Source organism: Osmerus eperlanus, chromosome 23 (genome assembly GCF_963692335.1).
Source record: "Osmerus eperlanus chromosome 23, fOsmEpe2.1, whole genome shotgun sequence".
Classification (NCBI taxonomy): Eukaryota; Metazoa; Chordata; class Actinopteri; order Osmeriformes; family Osmeridae; genus Osmerus; species Osmerus eperlanus.
Window position 1 is genome coordinate 7,312,031 of NC_085040.1, and position 21,232 is coordinate 7,333,262.

Genomic DNA, 21,232 nt, shown 5'->3' on the forward strand with positions numbered 1-21,232 from the left:
TAATGAGGCTAGAGAACTGCTTTAATTTGAACTCAGGTGGGAGAGGTTTCAAGAAGAAAGTTGATAGACTGACTCTCCATGCTTGAAATGGTTATTTTCATCCCTAAGGTGTTTTGATATGTCTGACATGTGGCAGCAGCGTATGGTAGAAGTCACAAGTGGAGCCAAAATGGAGTGTTGAATATTTGAACTGTCAGTCAAATTGTTTTTTTCTCACGTTTTTTTTTCTTTCTTTTTTTCTACGAGCCACTGCCGTCAGGATCTATTTAGCCAAGTTTATGGTAATGCAGAATCTTCCTTTGTCAAAATCTCACAAGAGAATATCACAACTGGTAGGTAAATGAACATGCCTCGAACACACACACACACACACACACCAATTCCTTCTCATTCTCCCATGTTTCACACACATGCACAGATTCAAACACACTCACGCAAGTACTCCCTCATTTATAACATGCAGATAGATTCATCAGATCTGGTTCCTTTCCATATCAACCCCAGGGACATTGTGCAGCTAGCAGGAGCCCTATTCAGTTCTCACGGTTTTAATTTTGAACGCATACTGACATTGAATCTCATGCGATGATGATTGCAATCTCTATTCACTTTCCGTATTCCTTTGTTCAACAGAAATACAGATTTGCGAAAGATATGTGAAAATAGCTCAGCATTCGAAGTTGACAGGTTTTGTCCATAGCCTCGTTATTATATTGATCTATTTCCATTACAAAGAGGCAAACAGTTTCAAGAAAGATCAGAGCTGGAAAACAGCTTCATATCCTACAGTAAAACAGAGACTGGAGAAAAAACTGAGATTTGACTGACAGTTTGTTTACTCATTCACACATACATTTGTTTTGCAAGTCTGACAGAAAAAAAACATTCACAGAAATGAGTTTCCTGAACGTTCTGCAAGAGCCTGTCTGGCTCATCAAGGGCTTGTTGCAGCGAGGTCGGAAGCCTTTGTTTAAAATAAGTGAGATTAAACCCCAAATCCTCGATCAATGTGTAGAAGGAGTGCTAATTCTAAGTGATTGACCTTGTATGATCTGTAGGGACACTGAAGCTTGTGCTTTGTGTAGAAGAAAAAAATTGGCTCATTTGAAAACCTGACAGGAAAGCCTCACACAGATCTTGACATTGGGAGATTTTCTGTTTGCTTTCGCATCACTTTTAGTTATAAGAGGTGGAATACACTAAATTGTGGAACTCAAATAGTAGAACACTGTGTCCTCATATTAAACTACATCAACATCCATTCAATGTGTGGGGATTATACAAGTTTCTAAGTGAATATAAAGGCTGTAGGTATAAATACAGTGTTAGATATCGGGTGTGTGTAGGAACAGAAACAGACGAGACACCATCGGAAACGGTGTCTGAACCAGCCTGTTCTTGAACGCAGCGTGAGGAGTGCATGACACTTACGTTCAAGGCATTCTTCGCAGCCTCTGCCTCTGATCGACTGTCAAAGCTGACAAACCCCACCGGCTGGGGAGACAGGGAGACAGAACAAGAAGGAGAGAAACATGGTTTTAGGCAGTTTACTGACTCGGCACTTCTGTCTTGAGTGACAGAGACTTGCTTTTATTTTTGCCTTTCCCCATGCTAAAACCATGGTGACCGAGATAGATGGAAGCAAGAGAGAGAGAGAGAGAGAGAGAGAGAGAGAGAGAGAGAGAGAGAGAGAGAGAGAGAGAGAGAGAGAGAGAGAGAGAGAGCAAAAACACTCCAGGCCTGTATTGCGGAGTCCATCGACAGTTCAGAATCCAGGAGATGGTGCATAGCTTGCATATGCCCAAATACGGGCAACAGGGCAGTGGGAGAAAGAAAGAGAGGGAGGGAGAAAGAAAGAAAGAAAGAAAGAAAGGGAAAAATACACAGAGAATGGATAAGGGGGAGACTGAGAGAGAGAGAGAGAGAGAGAGAGAGAGAGAGAGAGAGAGAGAGAGAGAGAGAGAGAGAGAGAGAGAGAGAGAGAGAGAGAGAGAGAGAAGAGAAAGAAAGAAAGAAGAAGAAAGGGAAAAACATTTTAGTCAGGACAGAGCGTGTGAGAGAAAGTGAGGCAATGGAGGGAGTTCAATCGTGCAAGACCTTTCGAAACCGCCCCGTCCACTATCACAGCAGTGCAGCATGACGAGTGCTGGTTCAACATTTCTTTGATCACATTCACACTTGCGTTACATGTTCAGCGACATCGCCTTGGTCCAGGGCCCGGTGCTTAGGTGAGTGTGAGAAGTCCACCATATGATATGCAGGTTTAGAAGCGCTTTCCTCTAGCTAACAACAGAAAACTGCTTTTTGGCCCAAGACAAAAGAGACATGTTTTCATAGACACGAAAGAGGGTGAGAGAGATAGAAGGAGGGGCGGGGGGGGGGGGGGGGGGTTAGGAGGGGCAGGGAGAAGAGGGAGACAGAGGGAAAGACAGAGAGAAAGAGAGTTCTCCAAACATTTTGTTCTCAAGGGGGTAAGCCACAGTGTGCGATCTGGAAAGCTTTCTAGGGTTATGGAATTTTTGTACAAGGCAAACAAAAAAAAGGAAAGAAAGGCAGAGTTAAGACGTCAGGAAGCGTAGCAAGAATATAAATAGAAAAAGGCCTGTGATCTGTCTCTTGCTATATAAGGACATGGCTGCTTCCAGCAGCTGTAACAGAAACTGGAATCGATTGATATATGTTAGCAATGTCATTAGCATTAGTCAGGATGTCCCAATGTGAAAGGGACACAGATTATGAGAACAGAAAAAAAGCTAGGCGCAGAGCAGAACGTTGGTATTGGAACAGAACAAGGGGAGTTATGCTGAATGATGACTATATAGGAACTATGTACTACATGTGTCAAAGGCAAAATAATAAGACAGGTCAGTTAGTGTGTTATTTCTAGATCTGTATTTCTCCGAGAGGAAGTCTGAGGAAGTCTGACTTCTGTAACTTTGTTTCATTACATGACTGTCAACACCCTTCCACATGCGTCAGCCATCCATTCCTGCCTGAGTTTTCTCAGAACTATAAACAGTTTTAGAGGCAGTTATTGTGATAAGAATACCTAAATGTATTGACATTAGGTTGACTTAGTAAGTGTATTGACAAAATATCAACCATTTAATATGATACTACCATATGATACCAGTACTCCACACTCTACTGCCACCTTAACCCATGAATGGGTATCATCTTTTCACGAGGCACAACGTAATTTGGTATTAAGTACCTTGACACAGTGCTAAATGACCTAACTCTCCTAGTGGAGAGTGCCAGACTGGCTCATTTTCAGTCATCACTCCCCCAAGGCTGAGACACTGCCGTCAGACAACGTTTCTTGTCAAAACATTCACTTTGACACCTCACATTTCTTTCCGTCTCCCTTCCCGGGGTTTGTACATCCCATAGGAGTGTCCATCTGCGACTGCAAGCATGCTGCATCAGAGAGCCAGCAGCAAGCCCATGCCACCCCCCACACACACACACACACACACCCACACACACACACACACACACACACACACACCCACACACACACACACACACACACACACACACACACCCACACACACACACACACACACACACACACACACACACACCCACAACCGCCCACTTGAAAAAGCAGTATTTGGTTTTTTTTCCAGTTTTTGTTGGAACAAAAGGTTGGGGAGTATTAGGGAGACATTGTCAAAAAATATTAAACTATATCCTGAGGGAAAAACTTGTGTTGACAGAAAGCCGTCCTGTTGCATAAACTTGCCAGTAACGGTGGGATCGAGTGATTTGTTCATCCATTTGTTTCTTTGAATGTTAACATTACACTCTTTTTTTACACATACCTGTTTTGAGGTAAGTTTTATCAAGGAGCCTTCATAGCCCTGAAACAGAGACAAAACACAAGTTGTTAAAAATGTTAGATGACAACAGAAAGAATGCTCAAGTTTTACGGACCACCACGAATGACAATAATCGACTGTAAATCTCAAAGTGACATTTTGTTGGTCTACACGTGGAATCAATTGATACATCCAAGAGCAGCATGCGAGTATTCGATTTCATTGTGGCAGAGATTACCATGCTTTTTTTAATGGGTCAGATGTGACTTGTGAAAACCACATGCAGTGGGGGCACAGGAGTCTCACCTGATGAATTGCTGCTTTTAATACTCATATCATAACTAACCTCTCTTTAAATTCATACCATACATGTTAGCTAAGCAGTAGTTTAACAGAAACCTGGGCTAACAAGTGTAAGTGACTTAATGGAAAATTGCACTTCTCCTAGTGCACCATTCTGCTTGAAGACATCAATGACCATGTTTAGTTAGCAAAACCAAATACGCTGCCAAAACCGTGGGCTCGTTTTCCATAACAAGGCCTTCCCATGCCATGGATCAGCTGGGATTGAACCTGGGCCTGAGGAACACAGGGCGGTTGAAGCCCTGAGATTTTCCATTGCTGTTTATTTCATCACCATTAATGGAGAGAGTCATCGACCGTGGGGTGGGGGTGCAGGGGCAGTAGGAGAGAAAGGCACTAAAAATAGCGGGAAACCCGCCGTTTAATACACACAAACTTACCTTAAATGGCCTAAACAGGAGATAGAGTTCTCTCGGTTTAATATCCAGAGGTAGTCCACTGACGAATAGTGTTCGGACCTTGAGGAGAGGAAAAAGAGAGCAATGTTCACATACTCATCATTAACCTCCATTAATTATAAATAGCTCTGCTACCTGAGGTTAATGGAGGAGCAAGAAGACAAGAAAGAGGCCTTGGCCATTGAAATGGGCAGATAATGCTTGGTGACTAACTAGCCTTTGGAATGGAGTAGACTGATATAGGGCCATAAGCAAGCCTTTGAAATGCAATACCACACAATGATGAACATCACTTAGTTCCACACACACACACACACACACACACACACACACACACACACACACACACACACACACACACACACACACACACACACACACACACACACACACAAACTCCTTTATAAGTGTATAATATTTTTTCAATGTAATCTACAGCCCAGGGAGACGTATAGGGGTCCCACCCTCACAGCTCTACCTACACTCTTTATGTTGAAACTTTTCAACTTGGGTGGGATCTGAAGAGCTCAGTGAGAAAGTGAATTAAGTTCACCTGTGTTGGACATGAGAATGGAATTCTGAGTTCCAGTACTTGGGCAGTACCATTGGAACAATACAGTACTCTCTTTGGGGGCGTCATTTGTACATGAAGAATTCAGTGATCTTATTGGTCGAGTGATTGGATTTAGGTACGTTACCAAGAGTGTGATTGGTTGATTGGGTAAAGGTCAAGTTTTTTATATAATAAATCCTAAAGGTTAAGTGGGATTCAGAGATCTTTGCTAATAAATTTTTTTAAATACTTTCCTAAATACTCTACTGTGAAAACACAGAACATTAGTTGGAAGACAGCCTTGTAAAACATGAATGTACAGGTTGTTATACTAAGAAAAGACCAGGGAAAGGATATGAACTTCACATGTCACCTCACAGCATCACAGCAATGGAAGTCCTCGCTATCATTCAAACGTTCGCTGACACACAAAAAAAACTCTTGCTGGAGCCAGAAACCGCCTGACACAAACAGAGAAGCCTAGCAACTCAAGAGCTAGCTGGCACAGCAAAGAACCATCTGGTCAGATTCACCCCGGTGACTCTCTCACCTTAAGGCCTTATCTTATCTGAGCCAAGCCAAACTCTGGAGAACCGTCACTGGTGTCTGTCACTGGCAGGCAGGTTTAAATAAATCCCAGTGTGTCTCTTTCAAATATGCGCCATACAGCCACAACCAACAAAGGTTCTCAGAGGACGTCATCAAATACTGACAAGAGCGAATGCTGACACCCACTGAGCCTAGCTGTAAAAACCAAGAGATAGTGTGTGAGAGAGAAAAACAGGCAATACTGAAAGACAATAGCTTAAATAGGCTGCTAATAATGCCTCAGCTCAGACTGTCTGCTCAGAATATTCTGGTGAGGTGTTGTAGGTTAGCTGCTAATGCTGAGTGTAAATAATTGTGGAAAGTTTTTAGAAAGTCAACAGTTGGTCGGGGACCAGCCAGGAAGTCAGATAGGTTCTTGAGATTTGGGACAAGTCAAGACGAAGACACACAACAATGAGTCAGTTATCCTCACAGAACAATAGGAATATCCAAACCCTGTTGGAGGCCACTGCCCCATTCCTGAGCTGTCATCAAGGTATTGGGACCAGAGGCACAGATAGCGGGGGGGCAGGAGGGATACATCCCCCCCCCCCAAGTATCATAGGGACCCCGAGCCATCCTCCCCCACTTTTGAAGAAAAAATAAACTTCCTGAGCTGTAGCCCTCTCAAACATCAGACACACAAGTGTCCTCTGTTTCCAGTTCACCCTGTTTGCTAGCTTGACTTTGTCAAGCTATACTTAGTAGTATTGAATCCCCCAAAATTACAAAAGTCTATAAAAGGTTAGCTCATGAGAAAATTGAATGTAAAAAATTAGAAAGCTGTTACTTATTTTCTTTGCCTTCAATCAGTCAATAGAAATACAAAAAAACGATTATTTATTTTACAGTAAATGTAAACTTTATTAAACATATTGTGGAAAAAAGCCTTGTTGTTGTTTAGGGGGGTGACTAGCAACTCCGTACCAAACAACAAAGTAACAGTTTGATTATGTATGTTGACCAGTGAACATTGATCATGTAGGCCTGTGTCGACCATTGTTGACTTGTTTGCCAGTATCCCATCATGCCTTTTTAGAGTGTTCAACCATTTGCCCAAATTACACAAAATCAAACAGCCTAAAAGTTGAGACCTTTTCCTCACAGTTTGCTTCCCCCACATTTCAGAAAACTCCCTTGCACCCCTGATTGAGACACAAGAAGCATCTCCAATCTTTTGTGTGTGTGGGATGTCAGGTGACGCTGTCCACACATCTGTTGTCAATTAGGGCTGTTTTTAGACGGCTGTGATTACAGACAGCTGTAAACAGTTGGTCTTTTGCTTTGAGTGAAGTGAGATATCAAACTGGAATAGTTTCATCAGGAACACTCAAGAAGTTCACCTTTAAAATATTCGTTGTATCCAGGGGGTCCAAATCAGAGCAATGCAATAAAAACACATTTTGGTCAATAATCCACCTAAAAGAAAAGCAGGCATATCTCAGTGAGGTTAAATTATTCTGTAACAGGTGGAAGAGGTTGTCACAGACAGTAAAACCTCACTTTAAATGTCTCTGTTTTATTGGCTTTTAGTAGCATGGTTTAGTAGTTCTTTTGTGAGTCTTCGTGAACTTTCCACATACCTGCCTTACCAAAGTGCTGAGTGTGGACTTAGCCTGGGCTTTGAGTCATTGACCATTTATGGTATGTTCACACAAGTTCATACGCAAACCCACCGTGTGATCAAAAACAGGCAGACCTCCCTCCATTCTTCCCTCCCTCCCTTCCTTCCTCCCTCCTTACCTACCGCCAGCCAGCCAGCTGAGAGCTTTACAAACGGCGTGCAGCTCGGTTACCTGGCAACGGTGTTGCAAAGCTTTGTCGAGCTCAACACCCTGGGCCAAAAACATCAGATCTTATTAGGGCCACCTTCACAGCTCGTCCCCTGGGGTACGAACTCAACGCACCGCTAATCAGCACTACATGACTCCATAGCCTGTGGATGAAATCATCAATGACCAGACGGTATGGTTCGCTAACTTCGATGCTGCGACCTGCTGCTGATATTTAAAAAAAAAAAAATATATATATATATATACGACTCTAACAATGCCTTTAGCCCAGGCCCACATTACACTTTCAACATGAGGCCAAAAGTTTTCCTGACTTTGGAACACACTATGGGTCTATCCATACACTAATTTACACAGACCAGCTATTTGCAAGACATATAGTAACACATTGGTTTTAGAATCTATTGAGGTATAAGCCTAGGTGTGGTGCTGGGATATTAGGAGGTATTATTCAAAACCTCAGCCACTTATTTGGAGATCCCACTGAAAAGTAATCATTTTCATTCATGGTGTTTTGACTTCAAGAAATAAAAAGGAATGGTTGTCTGCCAATACCATTTAGTTGTCATCATGGTAACAGCTGGAAACTGATTGTCTGTATAGAACAGCCTCATTCTTAGTCAGGATGGGTACAGTTCAATTTGTCTAATCATTCAATTATATGTCTTGGATTTAAAGCTTATCTCATTGCTGTGAAACTATTCACTGAGCCAGCAGGTATTGTAATAAATCACTCATGTCATGTAATCACCTAAGTGCATGGAGTCCAAGTGAATCTACAAGATGCTCCTAAAGAGTTTCCAATTGGCTTTTTTACTTTAACATGAGTGCTTATATAGCTTTTATTGTGGCTCAAATGAGGGAGGTGACCTTGGTGGTTCAGTGAGATAAATATGGTCTGGTTTTCTGAGCCAAGTACAGGAGAGATGGCGGGTCCTCTAAAGCAAGTGGGATGGGATACAACCATGACCTTGGAGTGTGTGTGTGTGTGTGCGTGCGGTGTGTGCGCATGCATATGTGTACGATTGTTAACGATGAACACATCACACGCATGAGTTTGTGTACGCATGTTTGTGTGTTTGTGTGGGGATGCGTTAGCCCCTATGTGTGTGTGTGTCTTATTTACCTCCACCGAAACACAAGCAGCAAAATAAAAAAATAAAAAAACATCAATCCTCACACCCACACCAATTGTCTCCATAACGACACAGCCCTCTCTATGACACACATATCGAATCAAAGCACCATGGTCTCATACTCACAGCAAAACAAAGCCAACTCCTGTCTAGAACTGAGTTGGGTTGAAAAAACAGCTGACAAACTCCTATCTCCTGCTATCTCAGTTGTCACTGTTCTGTGTTAGTGTCACTTGCTGTCATCCTCACCCCATCTTTTTTTATCGTCGTGAAGAATGTGAAGAGAGAGCGACTGCAGGCTTGCTAGGTGTCAAACAACCTTAAATGGATGGCTTCTTCTAAGTGGCAGTTCATTCTTCCTGAATCACAGGGTCAAAAGGTCATGTTCCACATTCAGGGTCAGGTGTCGCAGTCAGGCTTGTCTTTGGGTCGTCAGTTAAGCTGCGAGGTTGTGCATACCTCAGACATTTGAAAAGTGAAAAGTATTTGTGTTGTCAGGCTAGCTTTTGCAGATGTTACAAAAATGAGCCAAGGAACAGGGACCGAAAACAGAGCAAGGAAGAAGCTGCATCCTCTATGTTCCACATCCTCTTCTCATCTTTCCCTCCCTCCCCTTCCTGTCTTTCTTTCTTTTCCCTCCATCATTGTCTTCTCCTAATCTACCCGAAAACTGAAAGGGTCTCCAGGCCAGATGTTAGTCTTCACACTAACACGTCGCCTTCATTTTCCGACACTCAACAGCCATCCATCTTGAAGCCAGGCGACTGGGCTGTGACCGTGTTAGTGCGCTAAGGCGTGTAGAGGTGGGACTCATTCGCATATTGCCGAGTAGAGGGTCAGCTATTGTCCATATTATCTGGCTTCGGAGGGGGGCGTTGAATTTTTCCAATGTTAGTGTTCCATTGACTCCTCTGCTCCTGTTAAACTTCTCTACGCAGACGGATTTAAGAGCAAGCGTAACATTCCAAGGTAGTCATTAACACTGGCTAATTGAGCTAGCCCCAGTCCCCTCTTCTGAGAATTCTCTTTGTTTGTGCTTGCACAAGCGGGCATCCTACTCTGTTTGGTTTCGGGGTTGGATGGTCAGGGGTTAACAGTGGTAAGGAAGAAAGCATAAGCACACATCAGGTTCTTGACCAAACAGTACCTACGCCAAAAGCCTCTGTTGTGACAACTCTTAGAAGTCTGGCCACTTCGGGTGGAGCTACTCTCGAAACAAACCTCTTTAAACCCCTCAGATGACGAGATTATCAGGGAGCGCAGCCCCTCCTTGCTAGGAGGGGGGGTGGGAGAGCCAGTGGTGGGCTCGGCCTGGTTGACCGGCTGGGGCTAGGAGACTGTCCTGCGGGCAGTCAGGCCTCTCATGTTCTGCCTGGCTCACTCCTGTCTTTGAGGTTCGTCTCTCGTCGTGACCATAAACGGGCCTTCTGTTCAACGCTAGGGTCACACTCTCCCTAGTCATAGGCCGATAAGGAGATTCGGCTGCTGTGAAGCAAGGAGGGAGAGAGGGGGAGGACGTGAGGAAAGGAACATAGCAAGAGAGAGAGAGAGAGAAAGGGGGGGGTGGAAGACAGATAGGAAAGGTGATAAGAGTAGAGAGTGAGCAGGGTTCAAGCTATATAGGGATCCATTTCTGTTCCTGACTGAGAGAGACAGACAGACAGAGAGGTGGTATGTTAAGAGGGATCTTACAGTAATGGGTGGTTAATTATAGCCTAAGTGAGAGAAAATAAATTGAAGTGACAGAATTAAGTACATACGCACAGCGTGACAAAGCAAACCAAAATGCCCAACTTCTTTTAAACAAGTCTCGCACTTCTTCCCCGCAACTATCTGTCATTGATCACGCACGGTATCACAAGACGTGAATTGCGAGTCAACAACAAAGGTCTTTGAAAACGGTCTGGATTTTTTTCAAACGACAGCGTCTTCTCTTGGCTGTTCAACAGCCGTGGTTGGTCTCGTAAATGGTTTTTGAAGGAATTGAGATCCAATTCTTCACCGTTTTTCTTTTTCCCAGCCTCACATTACAGGGTCCCACCAGCAGTTCTTGACGCTAAGCCTTGTTGTCTTTTCAAATACCTCTTGTCGCACAGCTGACGAATGGCCAAGATAAGATGACAATTCCCCGAGCGCTTTTATAAATAAACTCCAACCCATTGACTGGGGTGTGTGTGAGAGTGTGTGAGAGTGTGTGTGCGTGACCATGTGATGCCCTATCATAACTAGATTATGGCCCCAGCTACATGGATGCTTGTTGTGCCCCCCTCTGATATGTTCCATGTCATGGACAGTTAACGTATCTCTGTGCCCTTTTCATAGAGAGAAAGCAAATGCACACACACGCACACACACTACTCGACTTCATCCTCATTTCCCTGCTGCATAACTCCCTGCTAGGATGCCTCCAGTGAAAAGGTTACCCTGGCCACATGACCTGCCATTTGACGAGAGTGTACTATGGGGCTACCTGGAACAGGCCAGCACAATTCAATTAGACACAAAAGAGGCACAGAGCATCTGTTGAACCTTGATTCTCTTCCTCTGTTATGCATTCGTAAAGCCCTCCTCGTTTGAAGCAACCATTAGATTGAAATCGACAGATGTGTGTGTGTGTTGTGTGTGTGTGTGTTTGGCCAAATGAGTTGTAACCCTGAAACTGTTAACTGGTGTGAGCCATGTGTTCTGTCTGAGGTACGTCTACGGCCTAGAAATCCTTATTCTATAACATGGAACGGTTCTATAGTAATGGAGAGAAGTAAATAGGTCCCGGACTCGACATTTACATTTACATTTAGTCATTTAGCAGACGCTCTTATCCAGAGCGACTTACAGTAAGTACAGGGACAGTCCCCCGAAGCAAGTAGGGTGAAGTGCCTTGCCCAAGGACACAACGTCATTTGGCACGGCCGGGAATCGAACTGGCAACCTTTAGATTACTAGCCCGATTCCATAACCGCTCAGCCACCTGACTTCCTACATGAATACATTGCTGTTCAAAAACGAGACCATCGTTGGACCTCAAGGTCGATGCAGAGATTCATAATGAGCTCTCAGATGTGAGGATGTAAATGTAGATATGGAAATAGTAGAGCGGGTGGAGGTCATGTTGATGGGCATGAAGGTCAGAAAGGGAAAGACAGAAGGCTTGATAAGTATGCTACTGCTGTGGGTCAGGGTTTAACCCGACCTTATTCATGTAAACCTTTACAGTCATTCGCTTTGGATTTTGGTCTATTCTTGTTGACATTTCAAAGATAGACATATATTTTACACTGGGCCTGTAAAATGGAAAAATAAATAATGTGACTGTTGACACAGACTTACATTTGGGATGGAGGACAAACCAACACACCTTGTTGCAACCCAGAGACCAGAGATGGTGACGCATGGTCTGTAGTCAATCAACCTTGGTCAATTGACTCAAAGTCTTGGTCATGGTCCATTGGTTTGCCATGAATTTTGAGGTCACTAGTGTGACGAAAAAAAGGGAGAAGAAGTAAAGCTTGCCAGTAGTTTTTTTTTACTTAAATAACTTATCTATTGAGTTCCATACTACACTGCATTTCACTGGAGTATAGCTGTTGTTTGTCACAAGGGTCATGCCAGAGTGGTAGTTAAACTTTGCCTCTTTTAGCATTAAAGGTTGACCAATACCACAGTTTGCAGTTACACATAAAACTATTTATCACTTTAAATTGCCTGGTTTGCATTCTATTGTTCCCTTCCATGCACAGAGACTGGATCAATATGTGCAGAGCAACACATGGTTGAACCACCACTAATAACATCAAGGGTTAATACAATTAGATCACGTTTCAGTCATGACTGAAATGAGTCATTACCGCTGAGATTTTTCCACTTGGAATTGTTAGTGAGCAACTAACAAAAAATGCAAGTCTTGTGCACCTAAGGGAATACCTCTTTCAGGATCTTTAAAGATTCTGAGAAGTAATTGTGTGTGTGTGTGTGTGTGTGTTTGTGTGTGTGTATGCCTGCATCTGAAGGCCATGTACTGTGTGTCAATGATAGGGCATACATCATTTTGTTATGATGTGTCACTGTAATTTCATGTCAATGAAACCTAGCTGAGGTCAATATTAGGCTCTAGTTGGTTTGGGAAGTTTCCAAACATCGTTATGTTCATTAGATGCCTCTGTCTTCAATATGCAAACTGTAATTCCTTGCTGAAAGCTTTAAATTATACTGTACGAGACATGGCCTCCAGTAAAGCAATCCTCTATTCCTTTGTCTCTCTTTCCCTCCCCCTTCTCCCTTCCTCTCCCTCTCTCTCACTTTACTGTATCAACACTGGTATCTCTCAGCTTTGATTGTCCGCAAGATTAGACAAGTTAAGTCTTGGGATAAGTCTAGTTTACAACACACAAATGTCATTTAGACATAGTGGTTAGTCAAAGTGTAATTGGTACATTTGATTATAACAAATGTCATCATATCCTGAAAGGGTAGATGATATAAAGCTTTGGTGTTTTGATTGACTCGCATTGTCATGGTAACTTTTGTTCTGGAGAAGTGTCAGGTGATATATTGCAGTTTTTGAACAGAACGTTTCAGAAAGGTACAAAACTTCTGCACAATAAAGATATAAATCATAGAAACTGGGAGAGAGATAAGGAGACATAAAACATGCACGCCTGCAATTTAGAGATATTCCTACCTCTACATTTAATGGTGGAAATGCACTGTGCGATGGAAACTGAATTTCTTCCATAGTATTCTAAACAGTGGCCCAAATATGGAATTGCATCAAGTTGGAATGTTTGGCTGTGCTGTTGTTCGTGACTAATACTTGAACTTTTATCAAGTCACCCCAAGAGAAATAACTGATATAATCTGATATACCTTTCTTACATCACTTGAGTAGGCTGAACTGAGAGTCCTGAAATAACATGGCTGTCCTCTCAAATGTAGATGTTTGGGTGCCAAAGTAAATGATTCCTTTGCAAATGACACCACTACAACTTATTTACCTAGTACAAGATATTGGGAAACTGGATACAGGATTGCGTAACCAAGCTCATATTTTTAGAGGGGTGGAAAGAACTGGGATATTGTCCAGCGTGTAATAAGAAAATTCATTTCCAGCCTTGGCTAATTTGATTATATTCTGGGAAAACAATAACACTGTACAATATATTAAAAACTGTAACTGAACTGTATCTAGGATGAGAGTCCTCTTACATTAGACTTATTGTATGTCGCAACAGAATATGCTTGAAACTTCAGATGCTCACTTTGCATCTAAACCTTGTGTCTTGGAAGCATGTTCACACTCCACACTTGTATTCTCCTGCATATAGCCTCCAGCAATGTGTACGTCGTGTCAGGTATAGTCAGCTTTGTTCTAAAATGTGTCACACCTATTATTCCGAAGGACAAGTTGTCGATAAGTGAAGTGGCGTGTGATAGTGACACTTGTGCTTTACGAATAACAACAAACTTAAGACTGCAAACTCTAGCCTCTATTAGTTCACCCGTGTAGAGTTTTCTAATTCATGGGGTTTCTTATTGCATCTCTCTCAAAGTGTGGCAATAGCCTACCTGATTCACTGTCTTAAAATGCACTTATATACGCAAGTGAAACTAGGTAATGATGCAGATATCAGGAACCACGTCTTACCTCCTCTTCGTGATTGGTGTATTCATTTTGTTCGTTCTCCTTTTCATTTTTGCTGTTATTCATTCTGAAACCGTTTTTATCACTTTAATTAGGACCGTCTTTAGTTTAGTTCTATCCCTTTCCGTAGAAACCCAATGGAACAAGTCGTCCGTCCGCTGTCCTGTATCCTACCGCAATCTTTTTCCTAGTTTGGCGACATAAATGTATTAACTAAATGTAAAAAGTCAACTGACACGTAAACTGATGTATCCCTAAAAAAACCGTGAATATAGTAAGATATTCCTCATTGGAATTTGATATTCCCAGAGAATCTTGCCTGCGCCACTTTGCGTCCCGAGTAGTGAAATGAAATCGTCTTTCATTTGACTGCACTACGGCAGGGTAGATCTTGACGAGGAAAGTTCTCCCATCTCCTGTAGAAGGGGGGTTGGAGGGAGGGACGAGGCGTGGGATAGGGTGTGATGCACCGTCCCTCTCTCCTGGGTTTCTGAATGTTTTATAAGGTGTCGTCATAGCATGACCATAACAAAGCAAAATTGTTTTTAATCCCCGCGCAAAGGCGTCTCATGCGCGTCACGCGTGGAAAATATTTTGTATTCAACAACAGACACTCATATTTTTAGGTAAAGAATAACTGGAAAAGCATGTAGGCAATAGACAACGATGTAATGATTTGGACAGGCAATTATATCATAGACTGTAGATGGTGCATTTCATTTTGTGTGGATGGTACTACCTAAATCGTGCACGCCTGTGACAAACTATGTTTTGGTAAATTAATTGTGACATTTCAACTTGTGGACTACTTGTATCATCTATTGTAAATTTATTGGTATCGGATTAACCATTAACCAACGCAAATTATTTCTGTAAATTATAAATGTGAGAACTCGCGATTCCTATAACTATTTAACAAGCTGTGAAGCTTGCAAATTTATGGACTCTCAGGAGTAGGCTAAATTCTCATGAGCACTCTAGTTCTATACTTTTACATTTACGCACCGAATGTCCAACAACTTCTGGACTTAATCCTTCTACATGATGTTACGGTATACTGTACGTAATGTGTCATACACAATGACAGAATGGCGAATATGAATGGCTTCAAACTGAATGTTTATGAATATGACTATCCTTTCCAAAGGTTAGATCCTTCAAAGGTATTGGTAGATGGATCTGTCTGCTGTCTGTTTTGTAACCCCTTTTTTAGTCGAGACCTGTTGTCATATTTGCTCTTCCAATAAGTAATAGAGACGTTTTTGTATCTTTCGTTTAGACAACCTGTCCTTGGTTGACTTTTCTTTTGGGTGTCCTGTTTTGGAACAAACACAATTTATGTCCACAAATCAAGCCATAGAGTTTTGGGAATTTGTTGGTGCTTTTATTGAGTACCCTACTTTGGAGGCAATAGATGTACAAAAGGTGAATCAGATTATTTTTGCAGGACATCATGATTTTCTGGTGGCGCTTACCAGTATAAGACTGTAGACAAGGGAAGACTTTGAATCATACCAAAGAGACCAGAGATCAGACAGGTTGAGGGTATTAATTCTCCTGGTGTTCTGGAGGTTGTAGATATACTGCTGGAGCCACAACTGAAACTCTACAGACAGAACTTAACTCCAAGGAACTTGAGAAGGGATGTGAGCGATGGAACATGGAATTGGAGATTTGATAGTTAACCCAATCATACAATTTCTAATTGAAGCTCAGCTGTCGATGGTAAAAGCAAGTAAACAAAGACCTAACCAACAAAGAAATAACCGTCTTTTATGTTGATAAGAAACATTAGTTCAGGGAGGGTCCTCTGCTAGCAGATAAAAATGGAAATGTTCCTCGGCTTTTCGACGTGTTCCCAAAACTTTTATCAAAGCTCTCTCACATGCAGGGGGGCTCTGGGGGGAGGCTGGTAAACAGGGTTGAAGGGGGGGGGTTGGGGGGAGGAAGGAGTTGGGGTGGTGGTGGGGAGGGATAGAGGGAGGGGAGGAGGGAGATGTCCCAGCTGTTTCTGACAGGTCTCAGAGCTGTGTGGTCTGCCATTCTGACAACCGAGAAAACGTTCTGGCCAGGGTATCCAGGGGAACACGTCAGCCAGCTTGATAACGCTGGGCTGCACTCAGAAATGGAGATATGCTGTGTATTTTGGAAAAGGGCTGATTATGAAATAGGCAAATGTGTATGGTAACTAGGCCTACATCGTAAACACATTCGATTTTTGGAGTTTAAGTGAAAAGAGAAAAGGGGTCATTTGTGGGTGAAAAAGAAACTAATTCATTTCAGACAAAAAAGGAGGATTTAAACTAATTTGATTGAGCTGCTGTCTTGACCACTAAGTCATGGCTAAACCAACACTACAATAAGCCATGTAACATGAATCTGTCATGACATATTGTCAATTTATTGATCAAGAGCACTTTCCCCAGAGAGCAGCCATGACGAGGAATTAGGAATCTACTCACACCAAATAACAACCCTCTTTCTTGCTCTGAATTTGATCTGGTTTGACATCTTAAAAGCCTGTGATCTTAGCTAGCAATGTTCACCAAATAAAAAGTATTTATAGAATAACACAAACAATAATTAAGTATTTGTATGTTGCCGACTCCTCAAAAGTGCAAAATATTATTGTTGCACAATGATCAAGATAATTTTAGATTGGATATTCGACAGATATTCTCCTTAAGTTTTCCTTACGTCCGCTCTTTCCCTCAGATATTATTGCAGTGTAGTGTGATAGTAAATTCCAGATATCCCATAAACAACACTTTAAAGCTAATGGCCACAGTTGGCTTGGCAGCACACACGATGATGGAGAGTTAAGATAGTGGGTCTCCATGGGCTGAGAGCCGGATCATTCCGTTCCTTTGACTGAGTGACACTTGGCATTCCTGGTTGCCTCCCCTTCAGGTTGGCTGAGTCTTGCACCCTTTGATCTGCCTCTGACTTTACTAATGAGAAATTTGGGGACGGACTGACCCGTTCTAATTGGCCTTATGAGGCCCTGGTATGTGTCACGCTCTCCTGGGATAGTTTTAGTCTTTGTCTCCTTGTGCATTTGTAATGTATTTTTCCTTGTAATGTGGAACAGCGACAGCAGTGAGCTTCGTCATAGGTCTGGATCTTTGTTGTCAAATCCTTCATTGGACACTGACGTTATTGACACTGACAAAAAACTGAGCAAAAAAAAAAAAGGAAACTGCAGAATTAGAGGTTGAAGCGTGAACAACATCTCTCCTGCCGCGCTTCTCTCTCACCCTGTCAACCAACACGTTTCTCCTATCTGACAGGGTGCCGGCCCAGCGACTGAGCTCTTGTGCTGAAGTAGGTTGCATTTCTGAGTAGTGAGGTAGAACGTGAGTTTATCCGCAAGGGCAGGCCAGGGGTCACCGAGCCCTGGTGTGTGTTAAATCTGACAAGCTACGAGAATGAGATATGAGAATGAAACGTGGTGGGCCTAGCGAAAAACAATAACGTGATTGGACCCTCATCCCCCTTACCCCTCCTCAACCCCATCACGGTGTACCTGTAAATGTGAAGAAGCTATCCCTTCCAGTCTAAACAGAGCCATGGGCCCTATTGTCTGTGTTTAAGATGGACTTATGTAAGCTCTCATGGATCAGTGGGCTAGATGAAGGGTTAGGTGGAAAACGGAGACCGACTTAAGTGCGTCTTTTAGCTGGCAGTTCCATACTGTTGACACGTGCCTGTATAATGGATTAGAATACCTCACTGGAATGCTTTTGAGAGGTCCTAAAAGTCTTTAAACCAGGTGAGAGGGCACAGAATTCAAAGACAGAGGACAAAGGGCTATAAAACACTGAGGAAGAAAAAGTTTCCCGGTAAAGTTATCCTTTCTCCTTTGTTTGCTTGTGGAGTAGGGTTAACCATGAACTGTTCCCTAACCATTACCTACCTGTTCTTCCACACAACCCTGAATTACATCAGGCACTCAGCAAATGTTGGTCTAACGACAAGATGTCACTTTATCGTTCTCAATTGTTTCCCTTTTCCCTCAACATCCCTTTTCATATGTTAGTATCTTACTGTTCTGAAGCAGTTCAAATGTGCCTGTATAACTTCCGGAAGTGATGTCCCATTATGTCCTAAGACATCGGACATAAAATCCCAATAAACATTTGAGCTGAACCGAGAACCAACTTTTGTCCCATTTAATGGGAATACATTTTGCCACAATCAAGCAGAAAATGAATATAACAACTAAAGGACAGTATCGGCTCTGTTTTTGTAACACAATGTAAACATGATGTTGTGAGGTTCTTGCCTTCATATCCTTACAAGGCAAGACCCTGTCCTCTCATTCATTCTTCTTGCGTGTGTAAAACACGAATGGACATTTATGGTGATGGGTTGCAAAAACAATTACAAATATTTTTGTATCAGAAGAAAGTTATCTCTTGTTAAGTTTATATTTAAAATGTAATAACAGTTGCACTCCCATTTTGGGATGATATAGCAGCCAAACATACTTTAGTAATGTGACGTTAAGTACCGCCACTACAGCCACCTATTATGGAAATGAATGTCAAGTAGAATTGCTACAATACATAGCCATACTTCCCATGTAGATTTTAGTGTGGCCCTTTTTTGTTGAAACAGAGACAGCGACACATGAACTGGAAAACTAGTGCTTTTTAGTCCCTGCTGCGATGAAGTTAATTATTCCTGTTGAATTGCTATGGATGCCACTGTGCCCTATAGGTCACATTTCACATTTCAAAAGGGAGACAGACCTGGATGCAAAGGTCAGCTGTCACAAAGCTTCTATCTCCGCTGGACAAACTCATGGCCTTTTGGAACCACAACACTCAAAACGAAGTCCCGGTATCTGTTTTCCATGCTGGCATCAATGTTGGACTGGTACCAGCACAAAGATGGTACCATTATGACAGGAATGGGTATTAATGTACTAACCATGATAACTGACTATAGATGGTGTAAGCCTGAATATGACCTCCTTATTCTGCTTGACACACAGTAGGTTGTGGGAAGGACTGCCTGAAGAATGGCTTCCTAACAGAGATTGCAACATTTGTATTTACACAGCGGAGTCAAGTGTGCCCACTGTGCATTTGTACAGTCATGTGTCCAGATATTTCATAAACACAAGAAATTCATACATACTTTGCAGGCTTTGGGTGTTGTTGGTTTTGAGTGGGGAAATATGAATGTTCTGTTTAAACAACAATGTTTATATAACATTGTTATATCCATAAAGAAAATATTGAATTCTGTATGCATTTATTATGGGAGAACATGACTATAAAACATTTCTAATTCTTTCTTGAGAAATAAAAATTCTGCCAAAATAGTATAGTCCAAAACAACAATTTATCTTCCAAACGTGACAGCGGGATAATTCTCCACTAAAACATTGTGTGCAGGGGGAAAGAATATAAATAACTAGTTCCAAATATAGAACTGCATTTGAACTTCCTGTGAAATTCCTACAACAACTCCCCTATCGACACAGGGCCCCTTGTTTCTCAAAACTCCCCTACTCAGATTAAAAAGCCACAGACGCTTCAACGAGGTCTGTCACTCCGCAGATCCGCGCAACTGCGTCGGACATCTGTCCTATTTGCCCATTATTGACGCGGAGAGAACTGACGCTTTGGAGCACCGAAATAAAAAAGCGACCGGGGATAGCGGCAGGGGGAGTAGCCTACAGTAAATTGCGAATGGAAAGTCCGAGCCCCAGATGTATTCCACCGGTGAAATAATTAGCCCCTGTTGATCTGGGCTCCTAGTGGGATTCCACCCTGACACATTCAAATGAGTATTGGCAGTTTGAAACGACAGCTGTGCCCCCTACCGTGAACCATTGTAGCCTATACTGTACGGCCCCCGTACAGTATAGGCTACGCAATACATCATCCTTTATCTCTTTACTGTTTGCTAGATGGTAGGGTTGGCTGAAAAGTTACACATATGAAACACCAAATTGTTGGCTATTATTATAATCATGAGGCGGGGGTTTGGGATGTGATGTGGCTGACAATCTCTTACTTTTCCTCCGTTGAGACTTGCCACAAATAAATTGGCTGCTAGTGGCTACTACAAAGTCAGTCAATTGCAGTTCTGACACACCTGATTTTTTTGTATGCTTGTGCATTTGACACACAATCCAGCTGGGTGTCTTTTTACAATAGTCGGAAAATGTCTCCTCTCCTTTATTAGGCTACAATTTCATTTCCTTCGAAGTTATGAATATGCATTAAGGTCGTTCTGCATATTCAAAGTGCGTCCCAATACTGCAGGTGAGCGAAGGTATACTTGCATAACTGTAAACAAACACAGCAACAAAGGACGTGAATACAAATTATACGTTTGTATTGTGCCATTCAAGTCCACAACCACGCCCTTGATTGGAAACACAAAAATGCCAAAAGGGGGGTTTTATGCCTGTCTCAGTAAAGATTGAAAGTAATTACAGGAAAATAATTCAATATTTTATTGTTTTCTTAAAGTTGATGCAGATGGCTTTTTTTTATTATTTATCTATCCTGTAAACCTGATGGCAGGTATAGGTCTGTAGTGTTATTGATAGCAGAGTTTGCCTTTTCAAGATATTACACAAAGGCTACACGTGTATCTGTGGGTAGCAATCGAGGGGAAGGGAGCTAAGGTAAAATTTGGGGACCGACCTCTTGTCTTTTGTCTACCTAAATATGGATCAAAACACTTTAGGAGCTCTCTTGAGAGACACACACACACTCACAAAAAGAGAATGGGGGTGTCTGTGGTGCAGATGGGGCACCACACTGGGGTCTGAGAGGGACCTCCCTGGGGGCATGCATTGTTCAGCGCTGTTTCTTAAGAGACAATGGCCACACCCTTGCCCACAACCTCCCCCTGTGCCTGTATCATGTAAATGGTCCAAACCTGGCAACCCCTAATGAGATGAACCAAGTTAAC

General features: G+C 42.4%; 1 protein-coding gene across 1 annotated transcript in view; it reads right to left on the bottom strand.

Annotated features, from left to right (window-relative positions):
• The window catches only part of LOC134010126 (RNA-binding protein with multiple splicing-like), a 25,123-nt gene extending 10,345 nt beyond the window's left edge, over positions 1-14,778 (bottom strand). The window contains exons 1-4 of the mRNA XM_062449993.1: positions 14,297-14,778; positions 4,568-4,645; positions 3,828-3,866; positions 1,432-1,494 (exon numbers count right to left, since the gene is read on the bottom strand). Coding sequence (XP_062305977.1) covers positions 1,432-1,494; positions 3,828-3,866; positions 4,568-4,645; positions 14,297-14,359 — 243 coding nt within the window. The 5' untranslated portion in view covers positions 14,360-14,778. The remainder of the gene's footprint in view (positions 1-1,431; positions 1,495-3,827; positions 3,867-4,567; positions 4,646-14,296) is intronic.
• Between the last annotated feature and the right edge of the window lie 6,454 nt (positions 14,779-21,232).